This window comes from Porites lutea, chromosome 10 (assembly GCF_958299795.1).
Source record: "Porites lutea chromosome 10, jaPorLute2.1, whole genome shotgun sequence".
In the NCBI taxonomy this organism is placed as follows: domain Eukaryota; kingdom Metazoa; phylum Cnidaria; class Anthozoa; order Scleractinia; family Poritidae; genus Porites; species Porites lutea.
The window spans coordinates 13,802,128-13,822,187 of record NC_133210.1 but is presented as its reverse complement, the minus strand read 5'-3'; the positions used below and the strand labels follow the sequence as shown (position 1 = coordinate 13,822,187).

Genomic DNA, 20,060 nt, shown 5'->3' with positions numbered 1-20,060 from the left:
GAGTATAAATAAAGTTCATGTTTATGTTTTTTTTTTATGTTTTCAATTTAAAATTCTAACATGACTCCGAGGCTTTAGGGTCAAAATTGCAAATTTTTCACGACTCCATTGTCTCGCAATTCCCAGACGCGAATTGAGCACAAATAAAACCAAACCAAATATAGAAAAATGACTAGAAAGCCTCCTAGAGTCATGTTAGAATTTTAATATATCGAACGTACCTATTATTTCTCACTTAATTGTGTCAATAACAAAATTCGTCAATCTGATTGGTTCTCAGTCCTGGTTCTCAGTAGCCCTTATCGATTGCTTAATTTGACTGAGACAGCACCAGAACTGTCCAATTTTAGCTTTTCGATTAGATGCTTGTGATCGAACATATCAAATCGGACAGCTGAACAGCCAATGAAAATCGAGCATCAAATGTTGCCAGCCAATAAGAATTAACAAATTAGTCCACGCTAGCAAATCAAAGCCAACGAAAAAACTTTAGTGGGTAATTTTGCCAGCTTCATTTTGACACATCAGATTTTTTTTTAAAAAAATGTATTGAAAATAGTTCATGCAATTTGAGCTCCATATTCCAAAATTTTAAGCCATGTTTTTGCTTTGGAAGGTGTAAGCTGATGTAATGAGAAGTTTGTACTTTAATAAGTATTCCAATCCTGAGATTCTCGCACTTTGTAATTGATACAATTCAACACTAGAGAAAACACCATAACGTACTATAATATTCTTTGCTGGTCACTCCAAAATTTTGCATAAGCATGGCCCCAAGAGAAACTGAAAACAATGCTTATGCAAAATTTTGGAGTGACCAACAAAGAGTATTATGGTATGTTATGGTATTTTCTGTCGTGGTCAATTAATTGATAACAGGTCTTCGTGTGGTACAATTCAGTGGTGATCAGAATTATCCGGTGGACAGCGTTATCTACCTTTGGAACAACTGGGGCCTGAGTAATTTCAAATTGTCCTCACGCTACGCGCTTGGCCGATTTTAAATTACTAGCCTGATTATTTCCTGAATAGTACTTTGCTCAGTCTATTACCATTTCGAACCATTACTAATAGCCCTTATTGGCTAGCTACATCTAAAGGTCACTAACATGACCAACTTGTACAACAGATAATAAATCCGCCAGTCATAAAAACGTAACCGCAACAAAGCAAAACAAGGCAGTCAAATCTATGCTATACAGATTTCAAAAATTTGCATAGTTCCCTCGTAATCATGGCAAGAACAAGCACAATAAAGAACCCAAAACCGACTTTCTGATAAAAAGGATTTTTATACTCGCAAATGACCTCATGCTTTCCGGGAGGCAGCACTACGCTCATCAGGTTCGGCGTCACGTGGTGTATCGTAAGAGAGTGCCATTTACGTGACTGGTCACGTGAGTCATCAGGTGTTGAACGGAAGGAGCATCTCCAGTAAGGATGGTAAGTGACTTTTATGAGGAGGTGTTCGGTTCTGTACAAGTTCTAAAACAAAATAGGATTAAGTTAGCAACGTCGTTACCGTGTCAGGTAGAGTTTTGCTTGGAGTACAACAGTTCAAGACTGAGAACTCCCACTTCTTACTGTTAATGGAAAGTACTTAGAGAGACTTTAAAAAGCTGTGTGACGAAATTTAGGCAAATTCAGACATCGAGAACTGGCCACCAAGTTGAGCGAAGGTTTAAATATATTGAGAAAAGGGTTAAACTACACAGCAACAACAAAATATGGCGAGGATGGATAAAATAGACCAATTTTGATATATTACAATTCATACTTGGCTACGACGCTTGGGGGAATAAAACAAAAGAAATGTATTATTCATTGCTGAGCTCACTGATTCTAGCGGGGCAAAAATTGCAAATGTGATTGGAAAAATTAAGAAGACGAGTTTTATTATTACTTTTAAGCATTGTATAGAACAGTTTTCACCCAAGCCGAGGGCTTTAAATATTTTTTAAATAGATTTTTATCAATGAATTTGTAACAACTTTTGTTATACAGATTTAGCCAGGGCTAAAAGCGAAGCTCTCGATACTATTTACATTTTGCTCAAACAAGGCAACGATAACAGCAATAGGTCTAATTTGCAAGGAAACAATTTGCACCTGCAGAACACGTTTTTGTCCAATTTTTTGTTGTTGTTGTGCACGACTACAACGTGAAACTTCCTGGTTACCCGTTATATGGAGGAAATGTTGTACGTGTACTTGTCAGTGCCGTAGCCAGACCAAACGGCCAACCGAGGCAGGCGGGAGTTGCTAGGGGGGTTCGGGAGCATGCCCCCCCCCCAAGAAATTTTGAACTTTAGTCTCTCGGAAATGCGATTTGCAGCGTTTTCTGGGCCTTTCGGTAACTTTTTTTCGAGTTAATTTAAGTGGAATTTAAAAAGCAATAATCAGAAACAAGCTACATAATCTGGGTGACCGTTAACCTCGCCAATGGTTTTGATCAGTATTTGTTCAAAAAAAATTTGGGTTAACGTACGTAGCCCCTTGAGATCGATGATATGGTAATTTTTTCATAGTATATTGATTGAATTGCTGAATTCTTTGTAATATCATGATGCGTTAAAAATATCCGATGATCGCTTATGTAAAATAAAAATGATCGGCGAAATTCGTCAAAATTTTACCGAGGCGAGTGCCTCGGTTGGCCTCATACTAGCTACGGCGCTGCTTGTTGACTGTTTTTTTTTTTGTTTTTCACGTCGCTCATTTTTACCCTGATGGAAGCAAGCGTTTCTCATTTTCTCACCGCCGCTACAAAATTTCATGTTGTTCCTCCAACAAAAAAATGTTTCCTTTGCTTTTTCTCTCTCGCTCGAGCTCTTTCCCTCGTTGAGCTTCGCTGGCCTGTCGCCCTACTTTCTGTTTTTCTCCGTCTTTCGCTTTCTCTATATTCCAAATTTGTGGGCATGACAATTAATCTAAGCTTAATACTTCAGACAACACCGACACAGAAACATTTTACTTTTTCCGTTTTCGTCTTTTTAATATTGACTCTTTAGTTGCCTTTGCTTCATAAGACGCGGGTGGCCATACGCTTTCCCGCCAAACAGATAACCTAACATTTGACATGGGCTTACATGTAGTGGTCGATCAACTAAAGCCCAGGAATAAAGTTTGAAAAGTTTTTCTTGTACCCATAGTTCAAAAAGAACTCGTCATATGGGGGCAAATGAAACTGCTAACATACACGCAAAAGTTTTCCCAAAGGAGAAAAGTTGAGAAAACCTTGTGCTGAATAGGAAGGAGATTTCTCAGTACTTTTTGTATGGATAGTGAGATGAATGGATTTAAACCAGACAGTGAAACGTTAAAACCCAGAAAGATACCCCCTATAATACGCCCTACTTATAGCCTGGACCGGGAGAGAGATTTCGCCCAAAAGGGGTAAGTTTTTAAGGATTCAGGTCTATGAAGGGGTAGAGGAATTTAGCTGTCTAAAAGAACTTGTAAAATCATTATCATGAAAATGATAAGAAGAAGACTTTCTGTTCGTAGAAATGTGATTGTGTGAAAAGGGTAGCATTTTCCAATGGAAGGTAAACGAGAAGGATACTTTTTTTTGTCAAAAATGGTATATTAAATGATTATGGGTTGGACTGAGGATTTCCTTCTAAAAACACTTACCAATAACGATGGTTACCCCACTCCCACCCCCTAGCCAAAAGCATTATATAATGAAGGATAAAAAATGATGGCATACTTGGTTCCAAGTCTCCTCGACCACTTCAACTTGAGCAGAGTACAAATTTCGCTCCGCTTTCTCGGTAAGAACTCTTGACATTAGCAGTGGTGGATTGCGACCGAATTTCACATCTGCAAAGAATCTTTCTTCGGAAGCCTTTCTTCCATTAACATACCATGTTGTTTCAAACTGTTCAAAAGATGTTAACCTGTGAATGAGACTAGCGTTTGCGTTGTGATCTGAAATTACAATTTTGAACAAAGCCTTGTGCGCAAGTTCCGAAGATGGATTTATGGCAAATAGTATCCTATTGGTAAAAAGCTGAGTGGTTTTTAACACAGCCCATCGCATGCCTTTCAGGTCTCCCGAAACAACGCCGAGAACATGTGTAAAGTCAAAATATCCAAAATCCTCTTGGGAATCTCTTACGAATACCTCCATCGCACCTATCGTGACCAGGTATCTCAGCTCACAGTAACGCAAGAAATGTCCAGGAACTTCTATCCCAGATGTAGTGACGAAGCGGATGTTGTAGAGACGCAAGAGATCTGGGAGCCAGGGAGTGGAGTCCAGGGATAGATTCATCTCTTCCAGGTAGTACAGAGACAAGGTATCGTGATAGCCTCTTGAATAGGTCACAATCCCTAAAAACAAACGGCAATAGACAACTGTCGGTTGGTAGCAAGGGAGTTTTTAAGATCCATTGTTTTAGTCAAAATTTCATTTCTGTAAAGTGATGAAAAACAAATAGAACTATTGCTAAAGAGGTTTCATTTGAATGGTCACACCATTCAATTTTGTCTACAGACTCAAAACTTAAAACCACATTGCAAGACGCCATCGTTCATTCTGAGAGAACACTGGGAGTCAAAGGCTTAATGAATAGATAACAGTGGCGGATCCAGGCCTTCAGATAGGGGGGGGGGGGGGGGGGGCAGTCATCCAGACCCTGAGATAAGGGGGGGCGGTCTCCATTTGGTCTAAAAATAAGGTGGGGGGGGGGGGGCGGGCCTCCCCTAGATCCGCCACTGGATAATACCCCAAAATACTCATCGAAGTTAGTGCCTACACCCAGAAATTCAGTAGGAGACAATAAAGAAAAACGTCCCGAAAATATGTTCGGACAGATTGTAGATTCCGGGGGTTTAAGTTGGAGCTAGGTTTCGATAGATAGTCACAAGAAATTTAGCGGTTAAAACTGATTGAAATATCAAAGCTCAATGTAGGGGTCTCACGGCTTATGCTGGAAATCTCGATCATTATGTTTTTCGGGATCACTGACGAAGGTACTGATACGCTCAAAATTATGCTTAACTGGAGGAGTTTAATATGCTTTTGGGTACGCTGGGCTAAAATGCCTTTTTCCCTTCGGTACCTTTAGATGTAAATCCACACGAACAAATGTGAAGCCTGACAAGACACTGACAAGATGCAGGGGCATACACCGAAAAAGAGAGAGTGGGTCGGAACAATTGCCAGCTACATGTATGTAGGTAATATTTATTTTCCTGAGAATTATTTTTAAAACATAATACAGAATTCTAAAGAAAATGGCGGCCGCAACCACCGTCGGGTCACCACCCGTAAATCCGCCTATGAAATGGGTAAATTAGGCTTTCTTCTATGCCAAAATACACCGGGCACAGCTGTTACGAGTCTCTGAAGGTCTCCTGAGGAGTTCAATTCCTGAAATGGCTGTACTTTTAACAACTGTGTACATTGCGGGCGTTGCATAGAAAAATTAGCATTTAGCTTTTAGACGTGCAAAACGACAATTGACATTGAAAAAAAAAGAAAGTTTATGCCACAAATATAAGTTAGGGGCACCCAATGAATTTTTGCTATGAAATAACCGTTCCAAGGAGCAAATATTGCCGAGAAATTATTAAAGCTCGAGAAAGGCTAATAAAGTCTGGATAATAGTTCCGCTCTTCTAATTTTTTCGGAGCTTTTTCCTTTATAGTAACACGATTTTGGGAGGTTGTGTTTTTCACATTTTATCAAGATATTTCGTTTACAGCTCCTGAAAAGTTCAGTGTAAGAAAAAACTCCCCCTGCTGCTGAATGTCCTCGAACTTTCGACCAAACCCATCAGGGTAGGCACTAGCTAACAGTTTCGAATGAGACGAGATAGCCACTTGAACAAACTATTGAGACGACCATAGTTCCCCTAAGGCATCCGAACATATATGGATTTATTACATGGCCAGGAGTACGTTTTTCCCGCGCATTTGAAGTGGAAGATCCCGTGTGGGCAAGATAGGCTCATCGTTCCCACTCGGATAAACAATCAGGAGGCACTATTCGCTTCATTTTTCCCGCTGACGTGACTGGCCATATATAATAAGCTGAGTTTAACGAAGCTCCTGATGTGTAGCGTAGCGAGTTTTGTCATCAGAAGTTTGTTTTGTTGAGAACGGAACAATCATCATCACTAAAAAGCATCGAATTGCTACTGCGTAGTTTTGATTTGCAAGATTTCAACTCCAGAATGAAAAACATATTAAATGCTTAAAAAACAGCTCTCAGACTACAGATTTTCAACCACAGACTCACAGTTAAAGAGCCTCATTATATATTGTTATAGGCAAATCTTTTTTTTTTGACTTATGAACATATCCTAGTCTTCATTCTCTGATCAAGCTATTAAAACAAACTCTCTGAATATTGAAAGAACATAACAATTTCAGTTATGTGCCTGATATACCGAATAGTCTCGGAGAAATTATCTTTGAAAACCTCGAAAATAAGCAAACAATGTATGGGCTCAACACATTTTTGCCACCCGGCAATTTCACAGTTTTCGATTGCTGTTACTTCCTTTGTTATTGCTTGCAAAAGGTTGAAAATTGCAGAAATTGCTCAAATTAACTTTTTCAACTTTTCAATTCAATTTGTGCATACGGTCACGCTTTCTATGGGTAAATACGTATGTTAATGAGGAAAAATTTAACCAATGACGTCTGCAAAGATTCGCCTAAACCGTTCAGAAATTTATTCGCTGAGTAATAAGTTAGAAACACCTTGTACAGCCGCAGTAATGATCAGCTAAAGAGAGAACTGTTCAACAGTCTCTATTCAAAGACTTATCAAATTCAAGCTACAACAAACAAAAAATTCACGGTCGGACTCCAGGATAAAAGCGTTTACACACATTACTGCAAAAGAAATAACAATTCTTCGACTTTACCAGGCTTTTTGCTGAGGTGCGGTATAAGAGACAAGTCCCAAGCGCCACTTAACCCTGTAAAGAACAAACAAACAAAGAGAGTAAAGCGTCTAAACCCAGTTTCAAGCTTTTAAATTTACACGAACAAGTCTCGTTTATCTTGGAAAACTTCATGGTGTCAAGGTGGCTCTTGTCTGCCTGAGAAGAAAAGGGGGCCATTTCGCCCAGTAGCCAATCAGCATTGAGTATTTGGAGCACGTGAACGATTTCGTCCAATGAGTGTGCGAGAAAATTTCGGTGACGCCGGAGAGACTAATGTAGTACAAGTCACTGACGACACTAAAATGTTCTCAAGCCCTGATTGAATGAAATCGGTCACGAGTTGCAATTACTCAACTCTGACTGGCTACTGGGCGAAGTGCTCCCCTTTCCTACTCGCCGCTTTGCGCTTTGGATGCCAGTGGCACCAGTTACTATTTTACCACATGTGACTTACATGAACATTTTTTTCGCACGCCTCGCCCTGCATACATTTGTCTTTAGTTCTAATAAGTTAAGTTGACTCTCTGTGTACACAGTAAATAAGCATGGATCAAAAAGAGAAATATTGACGCGGATTTGTTTGCAAACAACCACTCTAGCAGTAGTAAAATGCCAATATACCCTGAGTCTGTAGACTGCAGGCTGTTTTATTCAGTCGTGAAACGTTGGCAAGCCAGGATAGATGCTACGAATGAAGCAACTCTTATTGACAATCATTTTATCTCTTCATATCCAGTCTTTTATATCTGAATCGATAAGATTTTACAGAAAAACGTGCGTTACACCCGTTTGCACTCCTTTTGTCTTCGTTTTTTTTTTTGCTGCCCTTTTTGACAAACCACTATTTAATGTATTTTTTTAAATGAGTAATATTTTCGACGTGGGCCCTTTCGATGAGTTTTGTCACTAAAGGCGAACTTCGCCTATAAAAATATGTTTCAAGAGGAAAAGTTTAACGTCCAGAAGGAATATGGGAGTGGTGAAGACAAACTGCACCCAAGTCGACGCCGCGCATTAAGGTGCCATTTCCATAACTAGAATCTCACGGCGTCTTTCCTTCGCGTGAAGCTGCAAATGTGTCACGAGTCCAGTTTTTTCGGACCCTCTTATAAGAGATTCTCTTTGCGAAACAACTTGCCAAGAAAGTGAACTCACCTAAAACTTTCGATGTAAGCAAGCGTCCGATTTTCGGGTAAGCCTTCAGTTTCTCCAGTCCGTCAGAAAACCCTTCTATCTCAGTCATGGAGAAACGTGCATTGATATATTGAAGCTGAGAACTGAGATAAATAGGCGGAAATACTAACATAAGAACAATCAAGATGTTTTTGCTTTGAAAATATGCCTTTGATATTCTACACAAAGACGCGCAAAGAAAGTAAAGAATGCGAGCTAATGTCACGGCCATGAGCAATAATCCGCAAAATTGGAGTCCAATTATGTAGCGAAAAACTTCGAGCTCTTTGTGAAAAGGAATCAAGTTGTATAACGGCCCAGAAAATGTTCTGCCAAGAAACAGAAAGAAGGTGACAGAAAATAACAACCCAAGCCAAATCAAAAGTGTTTGCCGTTTTGTGAGGTGACCAATGTCTTTAAGTTGCCAGGAACAAACACAAGCAAGCCCCGCAACAAATCCCAACGTGATAAATGGAATTTTCCTTTCGTGGTCAAACAAATCGCCAGACAAAAGACTTCTGAGGACAAACTTAAAGCTGTGGCCATGCTCGTTTTCACTCTTCCAAGGAAGCCCGCCCATGTAGTCAAAGTTATTAAGTAACGGAATTATCCACCAAGATAGCAATGCGATACTTAGAAAATGCACGTAAAAAGCTCGCCAGATTGAAGGCGAGAAGAGCTTTCCTCTAAGCGGGTTAGTGTTTGAAAGCATGTCTATTAGCAGAGTAACTCCAGTAACAATGCCGAGGTAGACACCAAAGAATGCATTCGCGGTGAAGTTGAAGACGATGAAAAGGATCGTACCGTTTCTTGAACCACTGTTGTAGAGTACATATTGATATAAAAATCCAACTGAAGAGAAACAAACAGTAGGAAAATAATGTTAAGAATTAATGTTTTCCAGGGAAAAACAGTACCGAGACAACTGCGCCGAGCCATGGGAAAAAACCGGCTGCATATAAGGATGTAAATGCACATATCAGATGCGGGAAGCCGAAAGACACCCAATAAACATACCAATGGTTACAAGTTAAGTACATTTATTTCCTTTGTTTACTACTTACAATACTCCACGATACCCAATTTAACCCTTTAAGCCCTAGGAGTGATCAGCATAAAATTTCTCCTTGTAATATCAATGTTTTGTGAAACAGACTGTCATGAGAATTACGGACATGATCACACAAGATAAATTTGGTTGATATTTTATCAATTTCCCCCACTGCTTCTGTAGGAATTAGAACCCTCATCTCGGATAAGGGGCTCTCCTTATCTTTTCAAACATGGGTCTTCCAAAACTTTAGCCAAATATCTCACATTTGCTCAAAAGACTTGTTCTAAGTCTCACATTTTCAAGACTTCGAGCGTTTTAAAGCTGCAAGTAGGAAGGTGGCCTGCAATATTTATATATTTCCTCTGTTTACTCTGTGTTTTGCAACGATACTCAATGGTTGTTTACCATTTACATGGGCAAACTGCGTGACGGTTGGTTCACGGTTTGGGCAAATGTTGATCAAAATTCAAGACTGGTATATTTTGTCCCCGAATTGTGTTCGCCATTTGCACTAATCAGTTACATTTACCGAAAAACGGCCGCGAAAGACTGAAACTGGTATCAAAGACGGGCTTTGAAGAAACGGAACACGAATTTCCGTTTGGAACATTCCGACCGGGAAAACAGGACTACCATTTCAGACGTTCCGTTGCTCCCGGAAGTTTTACACCGAAACGTCCCGAACAGTCATGTTCCATTTACTTTCTAACCGGATTTTCCGGAAACTTTTTGTAAGTAGTAAAGAAACTAGGCAAAAACCTGTAACTCAATCAAAAGAGAACTACAGCAAGCCGTTACCTACTATTTGCACACTTTTAAATCAGTAATTGGCTGTATAATACAATACGTTTATCTTTTTTTCTACTTCTTGTGATCGGACAGATCCTAAGCGTTATTGTTGGCTAAGATATTTCGCGCCACTTCCTCAACCATTCACAATTAAAAGCTCAAACTAGCTCGTTTTCTCGCCGCGCTTTTTTCTCGCCCTTAACAGTTAACGCGGGGTACATGCAGCGCATAATACAGTTGTTACTTGATAGCGAAGTCTAGTCGTCTACGGAACACAACATGAAAACATATTTTAAGGGAAGATCTAACTTTGCGCACGGTTCTAGCATGCACAATCGGTAAGTAGGAAGAAGGCGCACGAAGGCAAAAAAGCCATGTTTCTACCCTTGATTTTGGGAAGAGGGGGTTCTCAATTTGCGCACCAGTCTAATGTGCAACAGCGGCGAGAAGGATGACGGTCAGTGCGAAGGCCGAGAAGCGCCATTTTTTATTTTCTTAATTTGGGGGAAGGGAGGGCCTACTACTGTCAACTCTCTCTTAACAGACACCTAGAGTTGGTCCGTGCTGTCTTAGTATGAGATTCTGGGATTCTGCGCCCATCTACCCCTCCCGGGATCCAAACTTTTGTCCAAAGTTAGACGTTAGTGTTAACGTTAGGTTAAGAGAGGGTTAGGTGGGTAAGACGGCCACTTTGTGCCGGTCGGTGTTCGCCTTGGAGAGAGTTGACTGTACCCTCAATACTCTCCGAAAGATCAAAGAGATTAAAAGATTACCTGCGAGAGGAAGTATGGCCATTCCGTAAGCTTGAGTAAACAGACCATACTCGTGAAATGCTTCTAACTCCAAACCAAACTTACGCCAGCTGTGAATTGAATGCACAAAGAGGGCTGCTAACGTCGCCTCGAGACGGGTCATCCTTAATTTACGCAGACCAATGAACCATGACCAGGGCATCGATGAGAGAAGAAGAACGAACATCCAACGAAACAATAGCAAAGGCGAGATAAACCTTTAAAAAGTAAAGATAAGCCTTCAGAAAGAGGAGCAAGTATCTCATTTATCGTGTGCTTGACAATCGTTCGCGCGAAAATGAACAAGGTGGTGACGCAAAAGCATAGCCAAATATCTCACACTTACCACTTTTTCACGATTAATGTAACTCAATTCCGCCTTATAAATTTGCTCTAGGTTTCACATTTTGAGGGTGTTCTAACTCTTAAAAGACGTTTCGGAGCTGCATCTAAGAGGAAGGCTTGCCCTGCCGTTTTCAAGTCTCGAGTTAAAAACTGTTAAAGGATATCTGTTTGTGACCTCCCAAAATAAGTCCTTCACGCGACCACAAGGTCCCCTCTCCCATTTTGATTTGCATACATGTTCCATAATGTAGTTTCCTTGGGGAGGATTTTACCTTTTAGTGCCTTCCTCTTACAACTGTATACAGGGCTACAAATAAAAGTCGGTGTCCGTCATCGGACAATATCTAACTAAAACTGGCCCATGCCTCAAATATCAAAGACTACCATAGAGAAGGGAAGTGTGACGTCAGAAAAATTCAAATTTGTGAAATTATGAGATTGGATAGCATATTTAGAAAGAACAAGATGAAAAAAAAAACCCTTGCCAAATATCAGCCTTCTTGTGGAAATTGGCGGGGAGGTATAAGCACCTTTATTCTCTGTTGACTCCATACAAATCCTTTTATAATTGGCTTGGATCGAAAAGTTTACGATCCAAGCCTATTTTAGAAGGATTTCTATGCAGTCATTGGAGGATAGGTTGATTTTTGGCAATTGAACATTCCTCATCTTGTTCTTTCTGGATATGCCGACCTATCCCATAATTCAGTTCTCAAATTTTGTTTTTGTGACGTCATCACTTTCTCTTCTCTATTTTGCGGATCAATAAAATAATCTACTCAAGGCTTTCATTCAAAGTTTTTGCTAAAGACGCGTAATCCGTTGATTGAGTTCAACACATTTTTGTTTCTTCTGACCAAAATGGTGACTTAGCCGGACATCTGTCCTTTCAAAAAAGATAAACTAATTGGAGGTCTGATATCTGTGGCAAGGATAAGTTCTAGGATAAGTTCCTCAAGTTAGAAGGAAAAGTGTAGCTTGTCATCCAAAAAATATTAGGACAAAAATCAGTGCATTAAGTAGAAATCCTGAGTTCTACTTTTCGTGACAATTAGACGGCAGGATATGTCCCAAAACGGAGGTAAGATTTTTCACAGTTTTGCAACGTGGCATGTTGCACGAACGTTGCCACCGAAATCGCTAGTTTTAGGCGCGAAAACCAAAACGGAAGCTGTTACATATCAAAGGATTCCAATGGTTAGCCGCTGATGACCTCACATGCACATATTCGTACATTCCTTCGCGTAGATGTTACACTGCAATTTAAAAGAGAAACAAGGCGGTTTCTCAGTCACGACACACCCGATCTTAAAGAGGGGTTTCTGATAAGTTTGTATAGATTTCCTTTGATTGATAAGCTTACAATAAAAGTGTTTTGTAGTTCATTAAACGCTTTCACACGTATTTAAGATCAAAGCTTCTGATTTTCAGTTGAGATCCAGCTTGATCATAAGCGATTGTTATGTTAAATACCGTACCAAGAATTTCAATTTTAAGCCACTGTTGACCTTAGACGCACGTATTTATTTTGCACAGAAATTTAAGTAAGTCAAGTAAGAAATAAAAGGGGGTTTCTCACGACACAGGAAAAGGGCTTCCGTTTGGAGTCTCTCTAGATTTGCTTTGATTCTTAAACTACCTTTACGATCATTAAATTCTTTCACACGCATTAGTTCAAAGTTCTAGTTGAGATCAGATTAAGAATGAGCGTTTGTTCTGCTATATTAGTACCACGTGTCTCAGTCCATATTAAATCGGGAAAAAGTAAATATGGTCAAAAATGGAGGCCCATGCAGTTTGTTAAGACTGCAGTTCAGAAAACCACTAAGCGCTATTTCAAGTGATTTTAAGCTAAGATTAACATTTTTAAAACAACAAAGTGTTATTTAGTTTCAAAATAGTCAACTTGACGTTTAGTTTGCAGACCACTCATTCTCACTAAGGAGACGTACAGATTACACGCAGTATTAACGTTCGTATCTATTTCCGAGACAGAAAATTCATCTTCAAACTTAAACGCGAAATTCAATGTCCTTTTCCGTATATCCTAAATTGTAATATTGTAATCTATTAACTAAAATTACAGTGAAAGTCGCCGATTTAGCGACCTGTGCTCGGCGGTAATATGGCAAGGCTGTAGTGAATTATAGTTAGTGTTTATGGTCTTTCTAAACTGAGTTAAAGTAAGCTAAAAATTTGAACGAAATATTATTTTCTGTCTGTTTTCTCCATAATTCGCCTCTTTCACCCTGGTTGTCAAGATATGAAGCCTGCTTTGAGATGTCGTGTGCAACCCCAAATTCCATTGCGATAGCTAGGCAGCCATTTCAAATATTTCAGAACCTTCGTGTAATATTGCATTCTGACGACCAGTGTATAATTTCAGGTCGTTTAAAGGGGTTTTTGTAAAGGTTGAGTTTGGAGCACTGCAAGAGTCTACGTAGTTTATCAGAAAATAATGGTTAACGCAAGAAAGGAGGAAACCATAGGCTGTTAAACAGTTTTAATAGCACGCACGTTTTTGCTCTTCAGGGATGCGACCCTGGATCTAAGAGTCTTTTACCCTCGTCCTGATGCAAGTCTGTTTTAGCCTCAATAAATCAAGAAGAGTACGGTCAATGTCAAGATCTTTAAAGAAAAGAAGGAAAACTCGAGTCTGGAACGGGAATAAAACTTGTAACCTTACTTATTTACCAGCTGGAATATTATGATTTCACCAAGTCAAAAATCTACAAGATTAGAGGTTCTATTTTGGTTGGGGGATTGAAATTTTTACCCCTTTTTTGTCTGATTACGACGTTCGGCAGTATTCCTTATCTACTAATTGCTGTACAACAACTATAATAATACAAAAAAATCAAGAAACAAGGTTGGTTTTCAAATGTCAGACTGAGGTCTATCATCAAACACAATATTTTTCAAGTAACAAACCCACCACTTACTGCCTAAACGAAACGAATGTTCCGCTAAAACCTACTGGACTACGCATAAATTCAAAGTCCCTGAGAACAAGACAAACTAAAGAACAGCGATATATATAGAAATTCGCAACTGAAAGTCAGTTAGCCACCACAGATTTTAATTTTTGTCCTTTTACAATATGTTAGTGTGTTTTTCCTCTCAGTATATTGTATCAATATCCTAATTTATGCAAAATTTTTCACAATTAAGCCGTTGAGCTACCAAAATGTAACAAACAGAGCACCTAACTACCACGCAAGCAACAAATAGATGCTAATTTACGTTTAGTTTTGCTTGCGACGCATTGATATTTACGTTCCCTTTACAGCTCAGTGGAAATTCGATTAAGAGTTTCAAATCTGCCAACTAACAAGTATAGGCGACTGTAAACTCACGAGTTCAAGTTGGTTAGAAACAAAGAAAAATACACGCTCACGAAAAGCTATTGGGAAAAACACGCTCGGTCGATGACACACATTCAACAACACACAAAGGAAATAAGAAACGTCTGTAGGCGGGCTTAAGTCGCTCAACAGCGCCGAAAAGCTAACTATGGCTTCGACAAGGCTCAGCTGTTAAACAAGTTCATAGCAAAGTTTCATTAAAATGGCCTCCAACCTTACAGACATCATGTTACCTCTAGTCCTGGTTCGTTCTAAAGGTGTAGATGAATTGCTCAGTGGTTTAAACATTTGTGGACTGGGAGCTCATGGTCCCGTGGCATATCACACCATATATCTCCACACGAAGCGACTGCAGTAATTTATATATCTATGGCAAAATTTTATCCACTTCAATCTGCTCCATCTCTCTAAACTGCTCTCTGAAAGGTCTTTTGGTAAAATCTTAAGTAAAGTTGGACAACAATCAATTTCCGCGTTTATAGAACTCAACTCATCCTTTTAACAGTCACACCGCCTTGGCGTCCTGGCTACTCCTGCACATCGCAACAAACCCATCTTTTGCACTTGTGAGATAAGAGCTCTGGTCGACAGACAAACTACTGATGTCGTATTTGTTCGATTTACTTCGACCAAGCTTTCGATCGATTCAGTTCACACAACCACGTCATTCTAAACTTAGAAAGAGTTGATAAAACCAGTTTTACTCAATCGCTGTTGAGTTATAACCTCGGTCAACCTCGGTACTGGTAATCCTCAACGTCTTGTAATCGAAGGATTTCTATCCGTCTGCAAGGCAACAGTCTTGTCTGGAGTTCCACAACAAAGCATAGTAGGCACGCTTTTAGTCATCTTGTATGTTTATGATATTAACCGTCTATCAAGTCCTACTGAAATCTGTGCTTACCATACTTAAGTGGTCTATCGTGTTCCTTCCTCCACAATACCTGATACTGTTCAAGAAAGCCTCAGACAAATAGCAGATTAGTGTTGCACATGGTTCTTAAGAAATAACACCGGCCGACAAATACTAGTGTATGGTAAATGAGAGTGCCTATACCACACAAACATCTTGGAGTTCTTCGAGTCTCTGATTATCTTTAATGGAGATCCCTTGTTTTTAAACAATCGTCGCCAGGTGAAACAGATCAATTAATGGGCACAACTACGCGCACGCTTGCATGGAAAGTGTTCCTATAAAAGCTCTTGGTACACGAGTACAAATTTCTGGTGCGTCCGTAATAAATTACCAGACTACGCTTGTCCTGTTTGGAACCCGCAACAAGCATCTTTCCGACAAACTCGATCATGTCCAACGTAATACATCTAGACTGATCGAGGGGAATGATACCCCATTTGAGAATCGGCACAAAACTCTTAATTTTCCAACTTCATATCTAAGTAAAGATTATCTCGGTTTCGCTTCAACTATTTAAATTTATCAAAAGTGACTTTGCTGCAAACCTTGAAGATTACACAGAGCCATCGTTACGAGCGTTGAAAGCTCGACTTTCGAACCAACGTTAATTCTCAAAAGCACTTTTTGGTTTAGATATTACTAATTGGAAAAATCTACATGCCTTAATGGTACGAATGTAACGCAGTTTATGGTATAAAAAAGGGTTAAAGATTTCTTAAATAAAGGTAATTAATTACTACAAATTTCAGATCTAGTGTACATGTTTTTCTGTAAGCAATTTGTAGGTTTATGTTACTCGTGTGTTTCACAGAAAAACAGTTACGGTATCATCATTTCATTGTACTCATTATCCAGTTTCTAGGTATTTTTTTTCAGGTTTTCACACACATTTAAATTGAATGCCCCTAAAATTTCACTTGAGATCCAGGTTGAAAATAAGCGACTGTTATATTAGGAAGTTTAGTTTTGAGCCGCTTTTGACCTTACACGCACATATCCAAACACTGCTTCGCGTGCACATTATACTGCAATAGTCAAGTAAAAAAATCAAGCGCGTTTCCCACGACACGAGAAAAGGACTCCAATTTGAGTTTCTCTTGAATTGCTTTAATAGCTTTAAAATGAAAGTGCTAATTGGGTCTGTCATTAAATTCTTTCACACGCATTAGTTCAAAGTTCTAGTTGAGATGCACATTAAAAATGAACCTTTGTTCTTTTAATTGATGTACCACGTATCTGTCCATATTGAATGCGGAAAAACTAAAGATGGTCAAAGATGGAGGCCCATGCAGGTGGGAACCATTAAGCGCTGTTTCAGGTGATTTTAAGCTAAGGTCAACTTTTAAAAATAAAAAACAAAGCATTATATCGTTTCAAACAATCACCTTGTCGGTTAGCTTGACCACTCTGTCCAAAAGAGACTACAGATTAAACGAAATACCAGCGTTCACCGTGATTTAATGCCGACAAGATTCATCGTCAAACTAGAACGTGAAAGTCTATATCCTTTCTGGTATATTCTAAATTGTAAGTGTATAGTAGTTTAAAACCCCACTATGTAGTTCAAGTTCACTAGAAAATAATAGGTAACGCCAAGAAAAGTGGAAATCATTAGCTTTTAAACAGATGTAATGTTGTGCACATGTTTGGACTTCATGGATGCGACCATGGTTTGACTAGTATCAGCAGCACACAGCTTACATTTACAGTCAAGTGTTACGGGAATTATCAAGCTCCTGTTATAGATTAGGACGAGCAATTAGGGACCACTTGGAATTGACTTCCATTGGACTATACTGGGTGAGTTGCCCAAACCTTGCTTCACTTGTTGAGTAGACAAAGTATTTATTATAACATAAAAACTTGATTCTGGGATCACTCTGCACGAGTCCACTAGCAATGTAACCCACTGAGGTAACATTTTACCCAATTTGCACAAGCTGATTTTCCTACTATTCTTTTGTTTCAACCTGCTTTGAATACAGGAAGCTACAGGAAAACCTCACATAAAAGCGCAGCTGACATTAGTATTTTACAAAGTCAAAAATCATGACAAACAATTTAGACCACCTGATAACAGAAACTGAACAACATTAAAAGGGACCAAAATCTGACAATGAAGACAAACATTAAGAAGTGTCATTGTATATACAGATATTGCGATCATCAGAATGGTTTAATTCTTTCGACCTATATACTCCAGTATATGATTATTTCAGGCTATCGTGGCATTATTTCACAACTAGTATGTTTGACTAGTTCTCTTTAATCTTCAAACACAATTGTAAGCTGAGATGAACTCCTCCAGTCAATCAACAAAATAAACTGTTAACTTTGGAAACAATAACGGCTTTGCGCCCCGAGAGCAAAGTTGTTTGTCACGGAACTATTTTCACTGCCTCATAAGCTAAACAAATGTCCTTTCTATCCAAGGTGCAATACATTTTACCACCCTGATGAATTCTTCTCGCAAAGATTATCCTTACCAGGCTTTCTAACTGACTGAAAATCTTCCTACGTGCATGGCATTGCCACTGCACAGATTAAGTGATAACTGTTTCAAAGGAATTGAACCCAACAGGAAGATTTCCCAAGTAAAATTTGAAGAAAAATATCCCTGGGTTTTTCAAAACAAAATAAATGTGACTATCAGGATTTTTAACAAGTGAACTTGAACAACTCTCCCCATTTCAGAGGACAAAAGAAGGTTCCACTATTGCCATTCCTGGGAACAATAAACTTCAGTTATTTCTTTTACTTTGAGGTTTAATAATTGACTTTAAACATTCTGGGCCTTTTTATTCAGACGACAGGAGAAAGTCCAAGTAATGTGTTACCGGTCAAGGGAACAACTTGATTTAAGTTAAAGATTAGTTACGTAACGCTGAATAAGAATTTATGTAATTTATAAAATGAACGAAATCTCCTGCGCACAAAAACTATAAGGAAAGACAGAAATTTTTTGACAAGAAAACTGTTTTGTCACCCTTTGAAACTTGCAAGATCAGTAAATGAATATCTCTTATTTTAATGTATAATCTGTTTTTTCTTTTTTCAACGATTTTTTTTTACCTCTTAACCCAGTCGCCACATGAAACTGTCTACTTGACGGATTGAATTAAAACAGAGTTTTACTTACGATTCTCCTAAGATCATGAGACTGGCATTAAGCAGACATGGAAGTGGGTGATAGGCAAGAAAGAAAGGGTAGCCCAATGTTAATTCATCGAACCAAAGATCGGTTGTTCCACCTTTAAGAAGTTCTTTCAAGTAAAGTGCTTCGACTTGATGTGAGTACATATCACCTCCGTGGGCATACCCAGTGTTGCTTGTCAAGAACGGGTTAGAGTTGGAGACCAGTGAGAAGAAAAATGATGAACTCGTAGAAATCAGAACAGTGAAGCTCAACCAACGGGGAATGTCAAACTCTGTCAGAGAATCTTCCTGACAGTCTGTGGCCGTGTCTAATGGATCTTGAGCACCCATCTTCAGTTTTGAGTTTTGCGGTCTACAAAACTTAGTTATGCAGCTGTGACTAGATCTGTCGCCGATCCTCCTTAAATTGGGGATCTGCGAAAAGGGCCAATCGCTGATCATAAATTTTTAAGCATGTAATTCCTTTTCCCACCCACGCAGGAAACGCGCAAGATTCCGGCGTCGACCGGTGTGCTCAAATTAGACACCTATCAACTCGCACGCGAAGTCCTGATAATGTACCCGCTGTGCCATCGTTTATAATCGCGTTCTTAAACATCTTTTGTGGTTTGATTTGTGGCTAGATTCGCGGAATCGGACAGTTTGATTTCTTCCCGGGAAGTTGGCGGAGTCCTAAATTTCGCCCCTTTCGCGGGAGGTATCCAATTCTGGAGGTCATGACACACTGATGTTACCTTATCCTCTCGTAAATTCGTGGAAAGCACATGTAAAAAGATACTGATCCCCGTGGAATTAATATTCCACCACAAAGAGGGCTGTACTGATAAAAGATTTCCCTCTAGGTGAACTTGCGCTTTTCTGAGTTCATGTTCATAAACATGACGCATAAACTGTTTTGGTAGCACACCGCAGACAAATGGAATATGGTAATAGTAGTAACAGCAAAGAAAGAGTACTAACTGAACAGAACAGGACAAACCTCGAGCGGCTTCCGGGGATGAAAGAAATTGTATTCTACTACGATGTCGTTTGTCCATTTGCCTTTATGGCTAATAAGCTCATGGAGGGTGTTGCTCGTCGAACTGGAGCAAAAATTCGATGGAAATCGGTTCTTCTGGGTAAAGTATAAAAACACTGAATGATGACAAGGCAGAATAGCTAGATTTGATTTGTTTATGTGATTGGCTTATCGGTATTTACGAGTAACTTTAAACAAAATCGTGTATATTATCCCAAAAGTTCAAAAAAGAATTTGGACAAAAAAAAAACAAACAAACAAACCAAAAAAAGACAAGAAATAAAGACCAGTCTCTTCGAGTGTCAGTCAAAACTCTGATCCAGACTTAGCAATAATTCAAGATACCCTCCATCTTTGCACGCGCGTTAGGACTGATGGGATAAAAGCAATGTCACGTGGTATTTCAGGGGGGCAAAAAAGTGATAAAATTTACCAATACGAGCAGACGCGGACGACTCTGTTCATTCTCTCAAAATGAGACAATTATTTTAGTCACGCAAAATTTACAGTCCAAGTTTTGACAAGTTTTACGTCTTTATTGCTTCCTGT

The 20,060-nt window shown here is 39.2% G+C and overlaps 1 protein-coding gene across 2 annotated transcripts; it reads right to left on the bottom strand.

The window, feature by feature from the left end:
- Positions 1–931: 931 nt before the first annotated feature.
- Positions 932–19,157, bottom strand: LOC140950190 (uncharacterized). 2 transcript variants are annotated; one of them, XM_073399391.1, is made up of 6 exons: positions 18,477–19,152; positions 10,694–10,929; positions 8,060–8,929; positions 6,884–6,937; positions 3,712–4,337; positions 934–1,485 (listed from the first exon to the last, which is right to left on the bottom strand). In XM_073399391.1, the coding sequence occupies exons 1-6, from the start codon at positions 18,932–18,934 to the stop codon at positions 1,195–1,197; spliced, it is 2,535 nt and encodes an 844-aa protein (XP_073255492.1). In that variant the 5' UTR covers positions 18,935–19,152; the 3' UTR covers positions 934–1,194. The 2 variants fall into 2 exon arrangements, with proteins under 2 accessions (XP_073255491.1, XP_073255492.1); XM_073399390.1 differs by lacking the exon at positions 8,060–8,929 and having other exon boundaries at positions 932–1,485; positions 18,477–19,157.
- Between the last annotated feature and the right edge of the window lie 903 nt (positions 19,158–20,060).

Coding starts and splice junctions, on each gene's coding strand:
- LOC140950190 (XM_073399391.1), bottom strand. CDS start 18,934: ATGATCAGCGATTGGCCCTTTTCGCAGATCCCCAATTTAAGGAGGATC. Junction 10,930..18,476: donor CTCATGATCTTAGGAGAATC/GTAAGTAAAACT, acceptor TACTTTTTAAAG/GTTTATCTCGCCTTTGCTAT. Junction 8,930..10,693: donor GGCCATACTTCCTCTCGCAG/GTAATCTTTTAA, acceptor GTTTCTCTTCAG/TTGGATTTTTATATCAATAT.